The sequence below is a fragment of the Ptiloglossa arizonensis genome, chromosome 2 (assembly GCF_051014685.1).
Source record: "Ptiloglossa arizonensis isolate GNS036 chromosome 2, iyPtiAriz1_principal, whole genome shotgun sequence".
NCBI classification, from domain to species: Eukaryota; Metazoa; Arthropoda; class Insecta; order Hymenoptera; family Colletidae; genus Ptiloglossa; species Ptiloglossa arizonensis.
In genome coordinates, this window is record NC_135049.1 from 15,546,163 (window position 1) to 15,567,299 (window position 21,137).

A 21,137-nucleotide genomic window follows, 5' to 3' on the forward strand; every position below is an offset into this window, starting at 1 on the left:
TGGTTTAAAAAATATAACTAGTTACGCAAAACTACGAATGTAATATTTAATATTTCTAAAATATTCAAATTCAAAATGCTTTTCAAAACGTGTTTCGTCTGTCTCGAAATCACCTTCTTTGAATATTTTTCCCACGCTTAATAGTCTTCGAGGTATTGGAGCAGACAAAACTTCACTTTGCTTAAGAGTGGACACCAAAACCACGAGTGTAATATTTAATATTTTTCAAATATTCAAATTCAAAATACCTTTCAAAACGTGTTTTGCCTCTCTCAAAATTACTTACTTTGAATATTTTTCCCACGCTTAATAGTCTTCGAGATATTGGAGCGGATAACACTTCACTTTCCTCAAGAGTGGACACCAAAACCATGAGTGTAATTAAAGAATATTTTTAAAATATTTAAATTCAAAATGCTTTTCAAAACATGTTTCGTCTGCCTCGAAATCACCTTCTTTGAATATTTTTCCCACGCTTAATAGTCTTCGAGATATTGGAGCGGATGACACTTCACTTTGCGCAAGAGTGGACGTTGACGGCGAAAGGTTTCTCTCGAAATGGGCGGACGTTTAAGCGTTAAATTCTCCGCGTGTCTAATGGGATCTATGTTAAATAAATTCTGGCCTTCCAACGTGGAAAGGTTCTCCACCCCGTTTGCCAGACCTCGGAGCGAGTTTTAGAATGCGATCTTGCAGGACGGTCGGGGTCGTTGGACAGTCACGATCAATCACTTGCTCGTTCGTTGCTGGTATCGACGCTGATGGCCCATCATCGTTTGATGTATATGGGGCTCGCTTGTAACGGCGTGTTTTTTAAACAACGATAAAGTAATTAGAGTTCCTTTCCGGGATGTGTGCACGATATCGCGGACACGTACATACGTAAATCGTCTAATGGGGATCGCGATAGAGTATTGGTGTGCATAGATCAATCATGTTTCGTTTCATTTTTCTTTAACAGGCCAACGCCAAACGGGATCTTCTGACAGGAAATCGTTAGGGTGAAAGGGTTTAGTCGTAACCGTTTGCAATTATGCAGGTGATTAGACGAAAATAACGTTGACGAAAATCGTGTCGAACGAGCCGATAGTGGACTCGAATACGATGCGCGAACAGAATCATGCGAAACAAAACAAACTTACGCGCAACCTAGATACGCGTACGTCACGCTTTCTTGGATCTCGTTAGCTCGCTACCAGTTTGTCATCGCTCGTGTCGTCGTTCGACAATAACGAAACGACCGGGTACGAAGGGAAAGAAACGAATATTTTCAGATCGAGAAATTGGACTGGAATCTCTACGCTTGATCTAATTTCCACCGTACGCGGACGTGTTTATTTCGACTTCTACGAAGAATCCTGGTAAAAGTTCCGACTTTCACGCGCGTTCAGACGAGGATTCGAACTGGTGTCTCGAGCGCGGGTTTCGTTTCATTTCCGTTTCATTACCGTTTCATTATCTTTTCATTAACGTCGAGTGAATCTCTTAGCTTCAGTTTGTGCAGAAACGATCAACACCGTACCTGTTAGTCACGTCGATAGATCGTCCGTGTATGAACACCTACAAAATTTGATCATCAAAATAACACAATCTTGGGAATATCTGCAAAAATTTCAAGGAAAAGATTGCGTTATTTTAATATCTATACGCGGTCGATACGTCTATGTTTAATAATTCGTTGATTTTCCTTCGTTAAATTGTTCGCGGTATTACTTAATTTTCCTCGAAACATTCTTTCGTTCGACTGCACACTTAAGAGAAGTGAGTTGAAAATGTCCCGAACGTACGGAACTCGTGTTTTTAATTTTATAATATAATGAGAGAGCTAAAGGAATACAGGAACATCTACTCCCTCTTTATCGTAACGATTTTAATTATAAAAAAAAGAACAGTATATTACAAGGCCGCGATACGTCGAAAAAGACCCGAAGATCGCATTAAGGTTAATGTTGGTTCATTTACAGAACTTGTGTAGCTGGAAGGTGGAAAGGTGACTCTTGGATTAAGAGGAATTTAGTACTGTGTTTAAGGGGAATGTGGCCAGGGTCGAGTAATTTTTGCTCAATGTCTGACCCAGTACGGTTCACTATTCCTTCAGGAGGTCAATAGCTCCGTACAGTATATATATTATTATTATTATATCGCGCAAATAATATCTATGTTTAGATTGTCCAGTATCGATCTTCAATATTAATTTTGAACAAAATTTCAAAGGTTATTTTCATTTTTTACCACATACTCTTTCTATAGTACATTCCGTCCTTTTTCGAACTACACTTTAATCGTCTTGTACAGAAATATCATCGCAATTTTAATGAAAATCACGTACGATTAGAAAGTTTGAGATACTTTCGAATAATTTTTTCACGACGTATCGAACTGCTTAACTTTCGATTAAAACTGTTTCCTTTTTTAGTTACTGTGTAATTACAAAGAAAATGTAAGCAGCGGCTATGATTATCTCAGGCGATGGGAGCGTACGTCTCGTGCCTTGCACGTTCAAGGGTTCGAAAACCAAACGAAAAGGTTACTATTTAATTTCATGGCAATTCATAGAATTAAATTCACAGTAGATTAAAGCTGTACACACCATTTATACATTCTCGCTTCATCGATCGATACTTACAGCTGGATTCGTTCGTTTCCCTCATTGCAAAAACAGAAAGTCTGATTTCACAATTTTGTTTATCGATAATCGTAGAGAAAAACGAGATCTTTCGGTGTCGTGTTGCTCTCCTTATTGAAATATTTCACGTTGCACGGGGAGGGAATGAAAAAGAAAGAAAAGAAAAAAAAAGAAAAACGTCGATTCAACCGGGGTGTAAATGCACGGCTTTCAGGGTTAATGCGATGCACCGCGAGCTCCCCTTGGTATTAATCATATTATCCGTGACAAATTGCCTCCCTCGCAGTCTCGCGACGCGTACAAATGCCGGTGAAGCGATTACGAACTGCAGAATTCGATGCATCCGAGCGGCGCATGTTAATGCATGTTAGTAGATTAAAACCGTGCCACGGTTAAGCGCGGTTTGACCGATTGTTTCGACGATTCGCCCGGTGGAGCTAATAATCAAAGGGTTGACAGAGTGCGCATACTTGACAAAATCACGATTTGTAAATTAAACGGGCTAATGGCACGCGACACGCGCGATTAATCACTGGAATTACCAACGACTCGTGAAACGGTCGGATCGTTCCATTTATACTGAACGTAGCTCGCGTTCGTGTTTCGAATTCGCGCTCGTACCCGCCGCGCGGATCCTGAAGAAAGAATGTCCGTTTACCGCGGCCGAGAGTCGAGCCCGAACGTAGGAACTCGTTTATTAAATCGATGGAAAGCTTCCGTAATTTTCAATTCCTTCTCAGAACCCGACGTTGGCTACCCTGCCAACGTCGGATCGATAATCGCGACGCAAAATAGTAAACGGAGAACTGGACGTATAATGCGACGATTTTCACGGCAGTTACGACATATAGATTAGAACTACGAAGATTATGACAGAAAACAAGCCGATTCTGCCGCCTTAACTGCCCGTAATCGTCTTCCTTTCACACATTTCTGGCCGTTTATCGTATCGCTGGACGCCCTGCGGTTCTCACGGCGTTCCAGGGACAAAACGAGCAACGAGACCCCTCACGCCTACCTGTACACTCCATATTGACTGAATGTTGAAAGATATGCTAATCGAAAACATCCTGCCTGCGCTTGAATGCGCGCGACCGACGCGAGCTTCCCTTACCGACGCCCGAGTTACACGATTCGCCCCTTTTCTCTCTCGTTTAGAGATTCCCGTATCAACGACCACCGATCCCCCTCCACCCTCTTTCCTTCGTCTCTTTGTAGTTCGCCAGAGGTGTACTGACCTTTTCCGGTTGCGGTCCCCAGGGTTTCACCACGAGCAACTCCTCCTCCGCGTTCGGCGCCATGTCCGACTCGCTGAAACGGACAAAATATTGGAGATTACGGTCTTGAACGTGTACACTTGTATCGAAAGTATCTGTATTTATTATTATGCGTGTATTTAAATACTCCGTGAAATAGTTCACGGAGGACCTGTGTACTCTTAAGTATACAGGAGGTACTCTGTGTACTTAAAATTAAATACGCGCGAAATATGGATCTCTACAAATTGCTGCTAGTCTTTTACGAGTGAAATAGTACGAATATTGAAAAGAATCGTATGAAATTAAATATAAAAAATTAATTTTATTTCATACGATTCTCCAGGCTTTTGACTATCGTCTTCTTCAGATCTGTACGTAGTACGGCTTCTTTTTTCTATTACACAGAAGGAATTCGAATTTCATGGTATTGAAATGGAAATATGAGAAATAGATAAATGAACTATGTCAGAGGGGTCTCTTTTCGCAACTTTGTGCGTAATTGGAGCAGTTATTATCGTAAAATGTTCTTAAAACGATCTGCGTTAATATAGATGGATGGATTTTAGTACTCGTGCAATCTCGTGTAACACTTTACGATACGAGTACGTAGAACCGGATGTATAAAATATATTTCGCGTTCGAATGGTTTTTTTGCAGATATTATATGTTACCGTTAGAGGCGACCTGCAAATGCCGTCTCCAAGTATAAAATCCAAGAGTAACTAGTGGGTTTCGAATTATCGGTTCTGAATTCGTTCCAATCGTAAATTGAACGCTGTACTCGGTTATTTGAAGTTTTTTTTTCTTTTCTTTGGATAGTGTACAAGCAGGAGTAAGTATAGGTCGTTGTGCTATTTTTTTTTTTTTTTTAAGAAAAACCATCCAGTCGTGACGGTTTGGCGCAGTGGACCACCAATGGGTCGCGATCCACGCTTTGAGCAAGGTTGGTTTACATAAGTCAGTCGTCTGCATGCGAATCGTAAGGTAAACATGTACTTACATGTGTACATCTTATCTCATACAACGTTGATGGACGATAAGTGGGAAAATATACCTGTGAATGCGAAGATGTATGCATAATTGCCATAAATCTCTGCGTGGAGTTCAGCTTGACATAGGGGTGTTTCGAACGAAATAGAAGTCTAAATCTGCATAGAAACTCGACGAAGTTTCGTTGATGTAATATTAATCACGATAAAAAATATAATACACCTTTCTTGCATCGAGATTGTACATATTAAAGAAGTACGGTGTCGATGGAAGACGAAGGAAAAGAAAATAAGAAGACACATGCGAAGAAGAAAAATTGTTGGAGAATTATTAAGAAATAATACGACGTGTAAATAATATGTCAATATGACATGTTTATACGAATTGTTATCAGATACTATTGACTAGATATTATCGGTGCATTTCTGCAACATTTCAGGGTTACTTTTCAAATCTTATCACCGATGCACCCTTCACGGTAGAAAACAAAAGGTCGCCTATCTCTATTTTAATTTACTTCCAAGACAATATTTCTTATACTACAATACTTTTTACTCCAACGAGTTTTGCTCCAATACTATTTATTCTAACGAGTAAAATAATTTTCGCAATTTTTGAAGAAAACCAATCCGTTTCATAGTTGCTTCTCGTATCTTATCACCGATAAGCATTTAACGATAGAGAAGAAAACGACGCGTATCCGTGGTTTTCATCGGCGCGTTTTCGTCGAGGTGATCGAGTAACGATGCAGTTAATTGGGAAGTTGTACGCGTCAGGTGTTCGGCCGCGTTGTGGAACGACTGCGGAGAATTTCCTTGGTGGAATTTTCAAACGGTACCTTGCTCACTCGTTCCGTTCCGCCGCAACGGAGACGTGCTCGCAACGTGGCTTCGATGTTTCGTTTCGATCGCATTCGTATCGCGTCGCGACGGCCTAAAATTCGGTTCCGCTAGATCGTACCGGATTACACGGTTCACGGCTGCTGCCGATGCAATTTATTGTGAGAAGCGTCCTGTATAATACAAGGAATTCTTATCTCCCCTCGCAACGCGTTCGCTTAATCCAACGCCCGATCATGCGCCTCGCTTAAACAGCGCCAATTAGTCTAACGAGTTTACAATAACAATTTTATTAATTAACGACTTTCGCACCTCATTAGGGATGCGCGCGCTGATTAGGCGCCGGGGACTAAATTGTACAATGTTGCGTTAGAATATTCATTTCTTTGGGGGATGGGATGCAAATGAATGTAAAACGCAAACTGGTATCCAGAAATGTTCGGCCGGAACGAGTAATGGCTGTGCAACATTCTAATTAATAGCCGTGTAGTGGAAAACTTGGAATTCCTTCGAAAGAGAACAGGAAACGTGGCCTGTATCTAAGTCGATTACGTTACAAAAAGATTCTTCGCGTTCTTACAACTTTTTAAAACGACCCGGGTTTTCCTATTAAAAATTAATTCTCGATTCGTTTCGGTGCAGTTCAAATGCGTTCGCTCGCGCCTAATGATCGTCTCGTTCGTAATTAATGGATTTATCGACGCATCGATAAAATTGATTAACTTCGATGCAAAATTTGCCGAAAATCCGTTTGCAAAAATTCATCGAAGACTCTTTTTGATTTTTATCGATACTCTCGACAGTTTCCATAACGTGTTTTGACACTGTTAAATACGGAATGCTAAGTGCATCCAGTGTGAATTCTACTCACGTGCATTTATAACTGTAAAATATCAATCATCTCGCTTAACCTTTAAATGCATCCGGTTGCAGAATTGCAACATATTTATTCTCCGCTTATGTGGAAGTTGTTAGGTATTAACGACGTGTTTCTTACCTACTTGTTGCATTTCCGTAACGTATTTGTGTCAATTTTAATTCATTTCTCAGCCAATGTCTACTTATTGTAACGAATAAAATCATTTTTATCAGTTTCATTTACCGCTTTAGACAAAAATAATCTGTTCAAGACCTAAACCCACTTACATCGAAGCAATGGATAAAGAAATTATAAATCTTTCGGGGTTCGAATTTATACGTTTACGTATCTTTATAACGTGTCGAAAGTTTATACTTTCGAGTAATCTTATTCAAAGATTCGTGGATTGGTCTTGATTAATTTATTCGAAATTCTTTACGATGACCTACAGTTTCTTCTTCTTGTATATGATTTAAAGTGCACCAGATGAAAAACAATAACTCGTGAGGTGACTTTTTGTTCGATTTAATTTAAAGAAAATATGATCCCTCGACAATCGTTCAATTATATGTACATCGAACCTTTACCTACATTCTATTCAATCATCGTCTATCAACACAACTACGATGCGATGTTTATGCGAACGTCTGACGATTGGTCATGCCAGTTGCTTTATGGCGGTTGGCTATTAGTCGCTCGTGAATTGTGGTATGTATTGAGCACCGTGAGATGGAAACCAGTCACAATATAATGGCAAATGTGAATTATCATTCATCGATGCACGGTGAAACGCGCAAAAATTGATTCTTAATACGAATAAAACATACTTGTCATTATTTGTCAATATATTGTCTCGTTTATTCGATAAGCTTAAACAAAAGCTCTTTCGACATCCTGTTCTTTAATAGTTTCTCACTAACGACAAATAATATTTTACACCTGTTGCTTTCAATAAAAAATTCCCTTTCTTTCCTTAGCAATTAAAATTCGAAGAAACTTAAATCGTTTTCGAAACCAAAAGTGCACACAAGCTTGGACATACCCTTAGAAACCGCCAAACATCGAACATCCTCTAAAATAATCATCCACGATAAAGTAATCATTTCTATTCGTCGTTCTACTCATTGTATAATAATACAATATTTAAAGAAATTTCTCTTTAGACACAAGTCTGTTCAAAGCCACATCTCGCTCTCTCTTCGTCCGTCTCGTTACTATTATAATATGATACGTTCGCGGTGAAATTTTTGAATCGAAACTGTTACACGATTAGTTTAAATACGTGACTCGTTCCGTGTCGGATAATCGGTCTGTTCGTGTAATCGAAATTCGGATAATCAACGTGCACGGATAATCGACGTTGTATCGTATATTGTATTCCACGATCGATCCGGTTGCCCTCGCTTTGGTCGGAAAGTTGCACACCGTTGAACACCCGAGAAGATATAATAATTCGGAAATCGATTTTTGGGCCCGGTAGACCGGGTTACCGCCGTTAATAAATCGAAGTGTTTAAGCTGGTCTCGGCGTACGATAGTATCGAGCACGCGGAGCCTGTTATTTAGATAATTTCGGCCGGACGAAACTCTTTCTCGGTGCATCAAGGGCTTCACGGTCCGATGCGACGTAATGCAACGATTCGCGCACCGCGAGGACACAGGGTGCGGACGGTCCGTTTCGCGGGCGAAGACCACGATAATAATAGGAGTCACGATCGCTATGGTCACGAAGTGGCCTTACGATCGTGTATCGACCGATCGAGAAGGGTCTGCTACTCGTTCGATTGGAAATATCCTGGTAATGCTCGCGTCAGGTCCGACTATACGGCTCGCCACGGATATATCGTGCCGATTCAGGTAATACCGCTTGTAAGTACAGCTATCAGTGATAATGACTTCAAAGCATTATAATCCCGCCGCTAGAAATTGGTTTTCAATGTCGAGACTTTCACGAGGTAATCGGTTTCGGCGTGTGTCGCCTATTCGAACGTACACATTTATCGAAAGGTTCCCTCGTTCTGTTACTCGTGTCAGCGGTGCGGGCCCGGTCGCCCGACCAGCTGTTAAGTAGGACGAAATTTACGACGCGACTTTAATCGATCGTTGGAAATTCATCGCGAACGATCCACAATTAATACGGAGGAAACGAACTTGGAATAATCGCGGTGAGATCGGTTCAAGTTTAATCGCGGTTCATCGTACTCGGACACGGGCATTGAAATTAGCACCGGTAATGGATAACGATTGCAACGATACGCCGCGAATACTTCTCTCCGTATCGATTAACTTGGAAACAATTAATACGGACGGTTTAACGCGCAACACGAACAAAAGCAACGGACCGCGAACCGTTGATGGAGTCGAACACAGGACCTCGTCCAGACCGAGGACGAGTCTCGCGGATCGGTGAATTCATATTTTCTTCGAACGATCCACCGATCCACACCGGGACGATTTACTCGCGGATTAATTACGAAGAAAAACCCGATCAGCGAATTAACACGTTCGAAACGATCGTCTTCCGCGAACGCACAACGCGCCCGGAAAGCATAGCTAAACGTCGCGGCGTTTAATTGGCGGTTAACAATAATTAACGCCCGTTAGAGTAACACGGTGTGGATTGTTTATTTTTCGTGGACGCTCTACATAAAAACGCCGTAAACGCGCGTATAATGATCTACGAAGTAACTGCGAGTTTAAAGTATTTTAAGAGCCGCGCGCCACGATGGTGTCATTAAGGAACGTTATTTCGCCATTTATTGCACGGGAACGGCTTCCTCTTCTTGGAAACGAAAGTACGCGTTTCGATGAAAATAATCGGTCGGTTTGCGGTACCGAAAGCTTGGGACACGATACGCCGAATACACAGAAAGGTGTTAAATTTTTATTTCGCGTTGTCCGGCCCGGTCACGACGATTCTTTCGAATTTTCAACGATCCGATTCGGACGTAAAATACGCACTCGCGTTTCGAACATTTGGTCGTTCGTTTATTTTCTCGTTAAATAAACGAGTTATCCCACAATTTATACGTTGCTCGGTACAAAGGTACCCACACACGGTAATTATTATCGCGCAATATCGACTATTTGCCAATAATGTTGCCGGTCTAGGGCAGGATGTTGCGTTTGACGATACCGAAGCCTTGTCGATACATGGAAAATTAACTAGAGAGTATTGCACAATATATCGAGAATATTAGCGACGCAATATTATCGTTTCAATATTATTCTTTCGACGTTATGAATCATGTGCGAATTAAATAAGACTTACTGCAAAGCAAATCGACGAAAAATACAAAGATGTCCATAATTAGGTAAAAGTTATTTTTATTTTATTTGATCTCAATCGAAGGATAATAGTGGATAATTGAAAAATGAAATAGTAATTATCGTATCTCGTGCAACGTTTTCCGGAAGATATATTTATCTCGAAATAAGATTTCTCGGATACTTCTGACGCTAGAATCGAGGTTAAAACAACCTTCGACCATAATTCGTACACACGACCGATTTTACACGGAAAAACGATGAAATTCGGGAAACGCTTAGTTAAATAATTCTCAAAAGATACAATTTCAATAATCTCGAAAAAATCACGTTTCGAGACATTCGAAAACAGAGCCCCGAGGGACCGTTCGAGACACTACCTGCCAAGAGTTACACTTTCCCCGTTGTTCTCGATCTCAGGGCGTAGTTCCACGCATTTTACATAAATAAATAATTTCTCCGCGAAACGGTTCGTTTCGTCGCGTAATCGTTCGCGAAAGAATGAGGAGTCCACCTCGCGTAGACGCGTCGTCGGAAACCACGTCCGATATGCAACGAATCGCACCGAATCCAATGTCCTCATCACCATTAATCTCGTGGAAGGTTTGCTCCGTCTGACCGAACGGTCACGGCGATTCTTCGCGTGTCAAAGGAGGGCCGCCTCGCGGAAACGTCAGCCGTGCATACGGAACGCAGTCGCAAACGCGTACTCGTCAGATCCGCGATCTTGAGCGCGGCATAACGTAGTAGCGGAGCTAGCCACGGAGTAGTAGGTAGATACTTACTCGAGGAGGACAGCCGAGGCATTGACCCGCGCGCGAGCGGTTGGTCACGCGTACACGCGCAGTTTTGCGCGGCTGCGCGTACGTAGCTGCGCACACCGTCCTCGGCTCCGGTGTCCTTTAAGGAATTCTAGCTACCCGCGAGCGGATCCCGTCGTATGATGGAAAATTGGAGAAAGTGCCGGGGGGGTAATCCGACGCGCGGCAAAATCGTTAGCTACGTGACTCGCTGCGGTCTGGGTTCAACGACATACGTCTTAAACAGGTCCAAGTTCGCTCGAGATGTCGAGCGATACTCACCAGTGTGCCAATGTTGCTTTAATGGCCTCCGTACGTGGCGAGCTACGACGAACGTTCGTGGAACGCCGCTTCGAAATCGGGTCAAGTTGCGAAGCAGACCGTACTTACCGAATCATTCTCGCTGGATGATGCGAAACACCACGAGAACATCCAAATCCCTCTTTCGACATTTCGCGGATGTCCTTCGGGCAATTTTGCAAGTAGCCGCGACTCCGGCAGCGATTGTAACACCGAAGTTTCGAAAAAACTGATGGATCTTTTCGTTCGGAGTATCTGGCGCGTTCGTTTTTTTTGGAAATCGCAAACGCGAGAAATTGTGCCGCGGTGAGTACACTGACTGTGAAAAGTTCTCCATCGCTCGTCGATGGTATGTTCGATGGTTTATCGAGTTGTTTTTAATCGTAACGTTACGACCATTGAAAACGATTCACTCGAAAACGACTTTAACATACTTTTGAGATTTACCGGGAAGTATTCTCGGATCATGATACTAGCTTTTGGGAATCATCGGGGATGATACATGGTATTGAGTTACAGAGGAAATCAAAATTCTAGCGTATAGTATTGGGTTGTTCGGAAAGTTACTTAGTTTTTTTTTGGTGAAAATGGAACACGATTTGTTTAGAGTGTGTAAACATTTGATTAAATTATATATTCTCCATTTTGGAAAACGAAATGATCTTTCCGAACAACCTAATAATAGTAGTATTCTTATTGGATGTACATTTGGTTAAAACTCTCAGAGAAAAGGGTTCAATTTTTGATAAAATTCTCAGCAAAATGGGTTCATCTTCGGTTAAAACTCTCAGCGAAACGGTTCCGATGTTGTTTCGACTCTCGAATTCAATTCAAGTCGGAACTTTCGAAGTAGAGGTATTTTGTAAGGAAAATAGTATTGAAAATTTTACGTAAATTCGTTTCGGTGTTCGATAGTTTGGTCAAATAGTTGGTTACTTGGAGATCGCGTTTGTTAGTTCGCGCACCGGTTTCGAAGTTTTGCCCGCCAGTGTAGGAACGACTTACTGTGTACAGAAGATAGTCGCGTGCACGATGCGAGAACGCAGGTTCCGGTCGTGAATAGGTAATGCAATGCGCGCGCGAGGCGCCATGACTCGCTGGCGGCCGGTGTCCTCCCGCTTTGCCGCGGGTTTTGCACCGCGAAAAATCCGCCGGTCGCCGATGCTGCGTCGTTCATGCTGCGTCGTTGATCTTCGAGCAGGCCATTAGTGGGATATGCGAGAGCATGGAATTTCTGCCGTTCCGCGGGCTACATCGCCAGCATGTCTTTATGATAGTGCGCTTGGAATCGATTGCGCTCCTTCGATCGCGCCAATCGAGGCCCCGATCCGAAATCCACCCAATCGTGCTATTACCTACGACCTTCTTTCTTTCATTTTCGTTTATTTTCCACTCCTCGTAGCCACGATGCCCGCTGAAATTCTTTCGTACGCATCCGTACGCGGTGCACTTTTATGCAACTGACCGAAAACGAACGATGAAACTGAACCACTGATCACGAGTGCTCGAACGATAGGGTAATTACGCGATCATCGGTCGGTTGAAATCGATCCCGCGAAAATCGACACGTATTTGAATAAATCACGGCGTTCTCCGAAAGCCTAATTTTATCCCGTAGCAACTTGAGAACCATTTATCGCGCCTCCGAAGGAAATCCTGCCCCATCGTCCCGTACCCGCTTTTAACGCGGGGAGAGTTCCTCGGGCCTCGATCGATCCCACGCATCTCTGGATTACGTGCAATTTATTTCTTCGTTAACCCGTCGACGTCGACAGTCGTCTCCGTGACACTCGGAACGGCTAGGCTCGTTCGTCAACGGTCTCTCGGACGGCGTATCGTGTTTGCTTTTTAATTAGTTTCGCTTCGTTGAGAAATTGCACGTGTCACACGGGCCTTTTTTTAACTACGAAATTACCCTACGCGTATAACGATGTACTTTCGTTCGAGATAAGTTTGCACGATTTTTACCATAGTTTCTATTTTAGTTCGTTTTTCGATGTTTCTCGAAGCCCTTGGGATCGATCGTAAAAAAATCGTAGATAACGACAACAGGCTGCAACGACATCTCGTCGAGGGTATTAAAGTATAGCAAGTGCTACGAGTGATCCATGTTACGGTTGAAAATATCGATTAAGACCGAGTCTGTTGTTTACGCACAGAGTTTATCAATTTAGAGCATATTACTGTCTAAGATTAGCTAGCGTCGATAAAACTATCGATAAGAACGATGACGAATAATATCTTCCCTGACGACTTAATATCTATCGAAAGCATGGTCACGTCCTCGAGCTAATCTATTTCTCTGGAACCTAGAACGATGTACTTAGTTTCGTCTTCGAGAACATTACGATCGATCGACTCGACAAAATTATCTTTATACAGTACTCGCACTCAGGTTGTCACAGAATTGTATTCACCACTGTTAACTGTATCTCCACTCGCTCTTTATTTCACGTTCGTTCAAAAGAGAGAACGTTGGGTATTAAATTCACGAATATTTCTAAGTGGAGTACAGCTTCTTAGATTGTTACAATTTCTGATTCTCAGGTTGTTACAGAATTATCTTCATCGCTGTTAATTGCGTTTCCCTTGTTCCGATTACATCTTACACTCGTCTTTAATGTATACAAAGTCGAACAAGGGAACGAGATAACGGCTTTGAAATTCCATATACCTGTCTCTCGTATTGTCAAAGCTTGGTTTCGAGACTGCGACAACTCTTTTAAAAATACTGTACTATTTCGACGAAGAGAACAAATATCTCCAAGTACAACACTCTTAGGCTCTTAGGTCGTTGCAATTTCTGTCCCTCGGGTTGTCACAGAGTTATCCCCTCCACCGTTGTTAACCGTGTTTCGTTTGTTCCAATCACACTTTACACTCGTCCCCGACGCGTACAAAGTCGAACCAGTTAACGAGATAACGGCATTGTGATTCCGGTTACCTGTCCCTCGGATTGTCAATGCTTCCGAGTCCGCGAGGCAATAGCGTGCCCGTAATTATCGGCGCGCAATAGGATAGAGGAACGAGCAGTCCCGTGTGAAACCATAACCGCTTTGACGGGCGTGGAGAATCGTCCGGTGCAATTACATCGCGAAATGAAATGCATTCGGCGCGCGGTATCTGTTCGTTTAGGGCCATTACGGCGAAGGTCGCACGAACCGGGGGAAGTACAGTTGAATCCATAGAGAGGCGAGCACATTGTAAGCATCACGGTGCCCGTAATGCTTCCCGTCGGCTGTTTGCACAGGGTATCGGTTATCTCGGCACGGGGGATGAAGAGAGAAACCACCAGCGGGAGGAGCGCGATCGCCGGAGAGGCGCCACGGACTCGCCGCGGTTACCTATCCCGCTTTGAATCCGCTGTGAAAAATGGCGTCGATCGAGACCTCGGATCGTCGATCTTGACGACCATTAGCGGACTACACGAGAGCCCGTAGACATTTTTCCGCAATGCCCTCGGAGTTCTCCGCACGGTGGAATGCTAACCGACGCCCGGAAGTGCAGTTGATCTTCCATACCTGATCTTCCAGCGACCGAGAAAGAAGTCAATTCGCATTCCCCTTTGCCGACGGAAAAACGCTCTCAGATATCCACCGAGGCGCTTGGTCCCTTGTCGTTCGTGAAACGCCGGCTTCTTGCGTAACATCTTCCGTCTTCTCTTCCCCTTCCTCCCCTCTCTCTCTCTCTCATTCTTATTTTCTCACTTCTGTCGACAATTTTCGTGAGAAGTAATTCGTAGCCAATTAACGGCCCCATTCAATGGTAATGCGGTGTTGATAAACGAGCAGGATGTGACGAAATATCTGGTGGATCCAGAGTCGTTACGTCGGGACCCGAAACGAGATTTAAACGTCTGAGAAACGTTACGATATTGAAATATTATCGAAAATCGTGGCACAACGGACTGTACCGGGATACGATTTCAACGATGCAGCGTCTAGAGTACTATGAATCACGTGGGTGGTGACACCAGGAAGGAATAAGTGTTCACCTCGGTGATCGCTAAAGACGAACGTTGATTGGTGTTTTCGTGTTACGCAATCTCTAACGGGAATGACCGAGTTGACGAGACTCGATTCAAGATCAAGGTCGATCCGTTGAAGTTTCCGTACGTTTGAACGAGAACCAAGAACGGTGAAACGTAAAAGAAAAAAAAGGGTCCCGGAACAATTACCGAGGTCGGAGTGTACGAAAGCGGTCGAATGGCAACGGAAAGAATCGACGCGCAAGTTTACCAACGATCGTGAGATTTTTCCATAAAGAACGGACGAAACGTTCGTTCCGTGAAACCGGATAATTGCTAGAATTAAGCAAACTGTAAACACAACTACGAACCACGGAGTAGTTACATTCTCCGAGGGTACGAAAATGGGGCAGAGAAGTGTTCTCTCGGCGGTAGCAGCAGCAGCAAGAAAAGAACGAGGAGATCCTTCCTGGATGATAATTAGCCCGGCAACAACTCTCTTTGGCGTAAAAGGCTAATCTACGATTAACCCAGCCATTTTTTCTGGCCGCGGTAGAATGCTCGCGCCGTAGCCGTGGTAATTGTTAGAATTTTTTGCATGCAATTATCTGCGAATTCAGATCTTCGCGTAGCCGCGCTTACCCCGTTTTACGCTGTTACCGTGATCTCCACTTTCTCGAAATTGTTACGTACCTTTCGTACACAGAAGCGGTCGAACCAGTACCGGAGAACGATTTAAACGATACGTCTCCCCGAACCGAAAGCTACCAGCCATTAAGCTCGGAGACTATGTCGAAGCTAATGTCTCCCATTGAAACGTAAGAACGAGAAGAATCCGTTCAACGAAGAATGGATAGTTTTCGAGCCTGCTCCGATCGAGGCTGAGTCAACGAAGCCTTGCTCGAGAACAGTACGAACAACACGAAGATCTTTTTACGGATATCTCGTAAACTTGCACGAGGTACCGAAACAAAATTAATAGTTTCTTCCGCTTGTTCGCGATCTAAACGTAATTCCACGATACATTTTTTTAGAATCGTTTCTCGATCAATTTCGTTGCGTAAAATGTAAGGGGATCGAGTATGAGTAAACGATCGTTCGAACAAGCCCCTGAATAATGAAAATACAATCAATTATAGGGATTTAGTTTTCATTATCGCGGCGTTGCATCGTGTAACAGGAAATGCGAACGACGAGGAAATTAGAAAACGAGGTGTTTACTCGTAACAATTCTTTTCTAGTTCGGACCAGTTGTGTAATAATATACAACGTAAGACGTAAGAAGTGAAGATTATTCGACGAAGGTTGCTCGTTACATCGAAGGTTAACAGGATAACGATAGCGGTTGCGCGGTGACTTTATCGTTGAATACTTTTATTAACGATTTTACTTTTTCCAACATTAATTCTCTCGTACGGATAACGCGTATCTCCGTTCGTACGATTCTTTTTGCACCGTTCATTCTTTTCGCGCATATTGGATTAACCATTTTATCCAAGAGGATCTGAACTACGATCGAATCGTTTAACCTTTTAACAGCAGGGATCGAGTGTATTCGAGCTCGGTTAATATTATTCCAGATGCTCGAGATAAAGGCCGCCAACACAAAGTGTGTAAACTTGTCGGTACACATGGACAATTTTGTAACATCCTTTTACTCCGTTTAATTAATTTTCACACGTCTTATTTAATTTTTCATATCGTCGATTAACCAAGCAGCGAAGAAAGTTTAAATAGTGCTCGTGTTGACCATTGTCGTTGCACCGTGAATGTGAGAAGTAACTGCAAACGGTAGCGATCGAACAATAATATTATCCCAGATACTCGAGATAAGGGAGAACGCCGATTACATAAATTCCACGATATTTGTGGACAGTTTTGTAAGACGTTTTGCTTCCTTAATGAATTCTCACGCGTGTTATTTCGTTTCTCAAATCACCGATTAATTCAACAGCGGGAAAAGGTTAAATCGCGCTCGTGTTGACCATTGTCGTGGCTCACGCGGTTGTGAGAAGCGATCGCGAACAATAAAATAATACTCGTGAAACGTTGCCAAGGCGAGATCGATCGGACAATAGTCCTCTAAGCGATCCCGGGTAGGGTTAACCTCGACGTACAACACTTTCGTGGACGTGGAGCTTGGCGGAGATCTCGAGGAACGAACGCGCACGTAGCCATTGAAATTTCAACCGTGGATGCGTAATATCTTAATAAAATACTTAACAGAGACGATATCTCGTAATTTTCACCTCGTGGCTGCTTTCCACGAGGCCGTCACGCATCACGGTCCGTGCGAAAAAAATCTCGATGACCTCGATCCAGGATGAACACGCACTCGAGGATGCGGCCTGGACGTACGCGCGCGAGGAAGGTTGCGTGTATTGATTACAGTATTCTGCGAATCGCTACCGTGGGGCTTGGACAGGGGAAGAAATAAAATCGAAAACGAAACGGAGGAGAAAAACAAAAACAAAAAAAAAAAATAAACGAATCGGAGAACAAGGGAGGAAAAGAGACGGAAAGAAAAAAGGGGAGTTGGGGGGGACGGAGCAGGGTAGAGCTACCGCCGACGTGGTTCAGGATAATAAATGTGAGATTGGATCTCGCCGGTCATCTTGTTGGCTTCGACTCGCTCGAACGAGCAACCATCGAGATTATTTGAATATCGTCCCGTGGATGTTCGTTCGCTCGGCCAACTGAAAATGATGCTCGTAAACACACAGTTGACGATTATAAACAAGCAAAACGGCCCACGGTGAGGATAACGTGACGCGTACCGTGGCAACGTGACACCACGATGGAAAGTAGTGCACATCCGCGACTAGAGAAGACTCTGGATACCTTTTTCCATTCCCGTTTCTTTTACTTCCAGGGAAAAGTTTCGACGGTCTGATACCGATTGTGCGTACATACACCGGATGGTAATCGAAAGTGGTGCACGCGCGTGGCATCCGACCACGATTTGCATCCACGATTCGCATCCACGCGCAACTAAATTCGAGCGAACGCGTCCAGGTGAAATTTCGAACTCTCCTCGAATATGCACCGTCTCTCGCCAATCGCGGACTCTTTTTTCTTTCTTTCCACGATGAATCGAACTCCGAGTCTCTCCGGTAGCGCACGCACACCTGCCCACCATGGAAATTTATTTCTTCTCTCACGCCGTATGTTAATGACGCGTCTGGGTTGTAAACGTTCTGTCCTGTTTGTTGAACGTCTCCGCGACGATGGTCGCGGCGAGATATACGACCGGGACGCGCGAAACCGATGCAAATTTGTCCGCTTTCAAAAAATTTCACCCGGCTTGAAAAAGAGGAAGAAGAAAAAAGAGAGAAGAACGAGAAACGAATGCGACCCTGTGCGTGTCGTTATACCCCTGTGCGCGCGGCTCGGAGCACTTTCGTAGAAACTCCGACAGAACTCGAGACACGAACGTTACTTGGACCGGGAAGGCAACACTTTCCTCGTCGGTGATTTTCATACGCGCGTGCGTAGAGCGAGGCTGATTGTTGGTCGTTATCGCATTAAACACGAGCCGCGTGAGCCCGGGCAACGCGAAATGATACGTTGTTCGTCCACGACCACGCGCAACAGAGACACACGAGAAGAATTACGGGACGACCGTGGTTAGGCCACGTCCGAGCACAGAGCCGTGAGTTAACCGGATTTTTACCCCGGTAATATCGACGAGTCAACGGTGAACCCGGGTAAACACTCCCCTGGTCGCGATAAATTATGCATTCCAAAAAAAAAAAAAATAGCAGGCCGTGCGCCTCCTTCTGAATATTCCCGGTTCGTTAAGCCAGAACGTATAATATCCGAATATCGAGTTTATTTATTTGCAGGCTAATGCGCGGTTACCGCGGGACCATTAATGGTGAATATTAGGAACGATGAGGCCAACGATCCTCGCATCCTTGATACAGGCCGATAAGTTACGGTTGATGGGCCGCGCGGCTTAACCTATCGATAACTGCGTGTACCGTAATCCTCATTTGTCACTATGGTCGTCCGCGGAAGCGGCGCGTTAAGTAGCCGCGAGTCCCGGAGCGGAAACAATGTGGTGCAATCTCGCGATGGAAAAACGTCACACTGCTCGACGAGGGTGTGGCTCATTTCGAATATAAATCAACCGTGTCCTATGAATCACGGGGCGGTATGTAAATAATACCGACGGCGATTTCGTTTACGGTTGCCACCGTGATTCGTTGCTACGTGTAACGCTAGCGGAGTGTCGAGAGAGGAGGGCATAACCGCGGAGAGTTCCCATTGAAAAGTTCGGGCTACGATTGTTTAAGATTTGATTTACAATTGTGATCCGGTCACGGCTGGATCGCGTTTCGTTCGAACACATTATTCAGTGCTCCTTAAATGGTCGGATCGCGGCAACATTCCGGCCCCGGTCGCGCTCAAAAATACCGAATAACATTTGAATGAATTGTGTCCGCGGCGTGACCGGTCGCTGGTGCCAATTACCTCCATTTCCAGGTACTATCTTTGGCAAAAGTTTACGTAATTTCAATTCCCAACGAAACCGTGACTTGCGGCTCGGCGAGCTCGCTCTTGGATTGTACACGGTGATCCCACGGAAACTTGGACGTTGTAGAAGAACAGCGTTGGAAAGGTTGCCTTTTGAAAAATTAACGATGTTCGACTTTCGAAAAATTAACGATGTTTGTCATTTTGAAAAATTAACGATGTTTGTCTTTTGAAAAGTTCACGTCGAAAGCAACGATCTTTGTGTGTGCAATTTTTCGTCCGCGGTTGATAAGTTACTTTCTCGTCGTTGGAGTATTATTTATATTTCAAAGTGGAAGAAAGACCGTATGTTTCACTGGTTGTTTTCTTTTTTTTTTTAATTGTAACAGTGCGCCATAAATTGTTTTCAATTCTTCCTGTACATTTTACGGAATATAACCTACTGTGCATTCTTCTTTTGGGCATTCACTGGGGTTTGTGGTTGCATCTGTATTCGAAATCCAAAGAAAAGTTCTCGCGAAGGTGAGAAACAAATCGACTTTGTATCAACGTCAACGTACCTTACTGCAATTGTGCAACTGCAGCAGGTGTTCGCAATTATTGTTATTATTATACCGTCTTACGTATATTAGGAGAAAGTGTTAACGCGTCGTGACAGAGCGGTAGCCTAATTGCGAGGTATACGGACGATTGCTCCGTTTAAGCGTAACCTCAAAATGCTCTCGTTTCTTGTACAATGTCTCTAGTATTTGGATTATTCTCAACCATATCAAAAATGCAAATAGATAATAGTAGTTCTCGAATTGTCCATTGTCTTGGAACAGGGTATCGATTTCGTAATTGACCCTACAACTACAAATTCAGGAGATTTAAGTCGAGTAATCGTGGGAACCATTCGGTGGTTCACGACCTACTCATCTTCCTCGAAACCTACGATTAGGTATTCTTCGATTATGTGGTACAGTAAAGTCTCCCATATCCGAGTTAATAGAATGAAATTCGGTTGCATCCATCGTGCCAACATTATTTACGGTGAAACGATACAATGTGGGTCGGAGAAGACCCAAAGAAAGGATACTTCTCCACTTCAACGACATGGGATCTCATCTTCTCGAAACTCGAAGTTGGTTCACTTCGCGGAATCAGAAGTTCCGCGTTCACCTTGACTTCTCGTTTCGGTATCGTACACTCCTCGAGATGGACAGAATGGGACGACGTCGCGAAAATGGTTTTCCATTCGTTTTCCCAGAATCGGAGTACCGTAATCCTTTCTCGAGCAGCACTGTTCGTGCGTGGACGCTGCTTACAGGAAATTGAAGTGGTTAATGCTCGAGCAGGAGACGAGATACGCCCATTGGTCGTGGCTTCTTTCCACGCGTGCACGCTACTTTCTACCCGAGGGGCCGAAATGCGTTCTCGGTGGAATCGCAGGCGGAAGGCGTAGCAATTTTTTCCCTAGTCATCGTCGATCAAAGGGGACGGGCCGTCGTAGGGATTGTCGTTATTAACTCATTAAAGTGCGTGAAATTACTGCTTTCTACCCTGTCGTGTGTCCCCTCGGTCTTGTACCATGGGAGTTTCTAACGGATGGCGGTCTACCGTTTTCCAGAAAAACGGCAGACGAACGGCTGGATAATTATTTTTTCCCCGGCGGTGAAACGACACTCGGGACGATTCGCGAGACGAGTCGCAGGCCTGAAAGGGAAGCAGTCGCGTTACTTCAGCGACGATAGATAGATAGAACGAACGAAC

The 21,137-nt window shown here is 43.8% G+C and overlaps 1 protein-coding gene across 2 annotated transcripts in view; it reads right to left on the bottom strand.

The window, feature by feature from the left end:
- The window catches only part of Mwh (multiple wing hairs), a 71,743-nt gene that overhangs the window by 28,792 nt on the left and 21,814 nt on the right, over positions 1-21,137 (bottom strand). For both annotated transcript variants that reach the window (XM_076327055.1, XM_076327056.1), the window contains exon 2: positions 3,865-3,937. In XM_076327055.1, the coding sequence (XP_076183170.1) occupies positions 3,865-3,937 (73 nt within the window). The remainder of the gene's footprint in view (positions 1-3,864; positions 3,938-21,137) is intronic.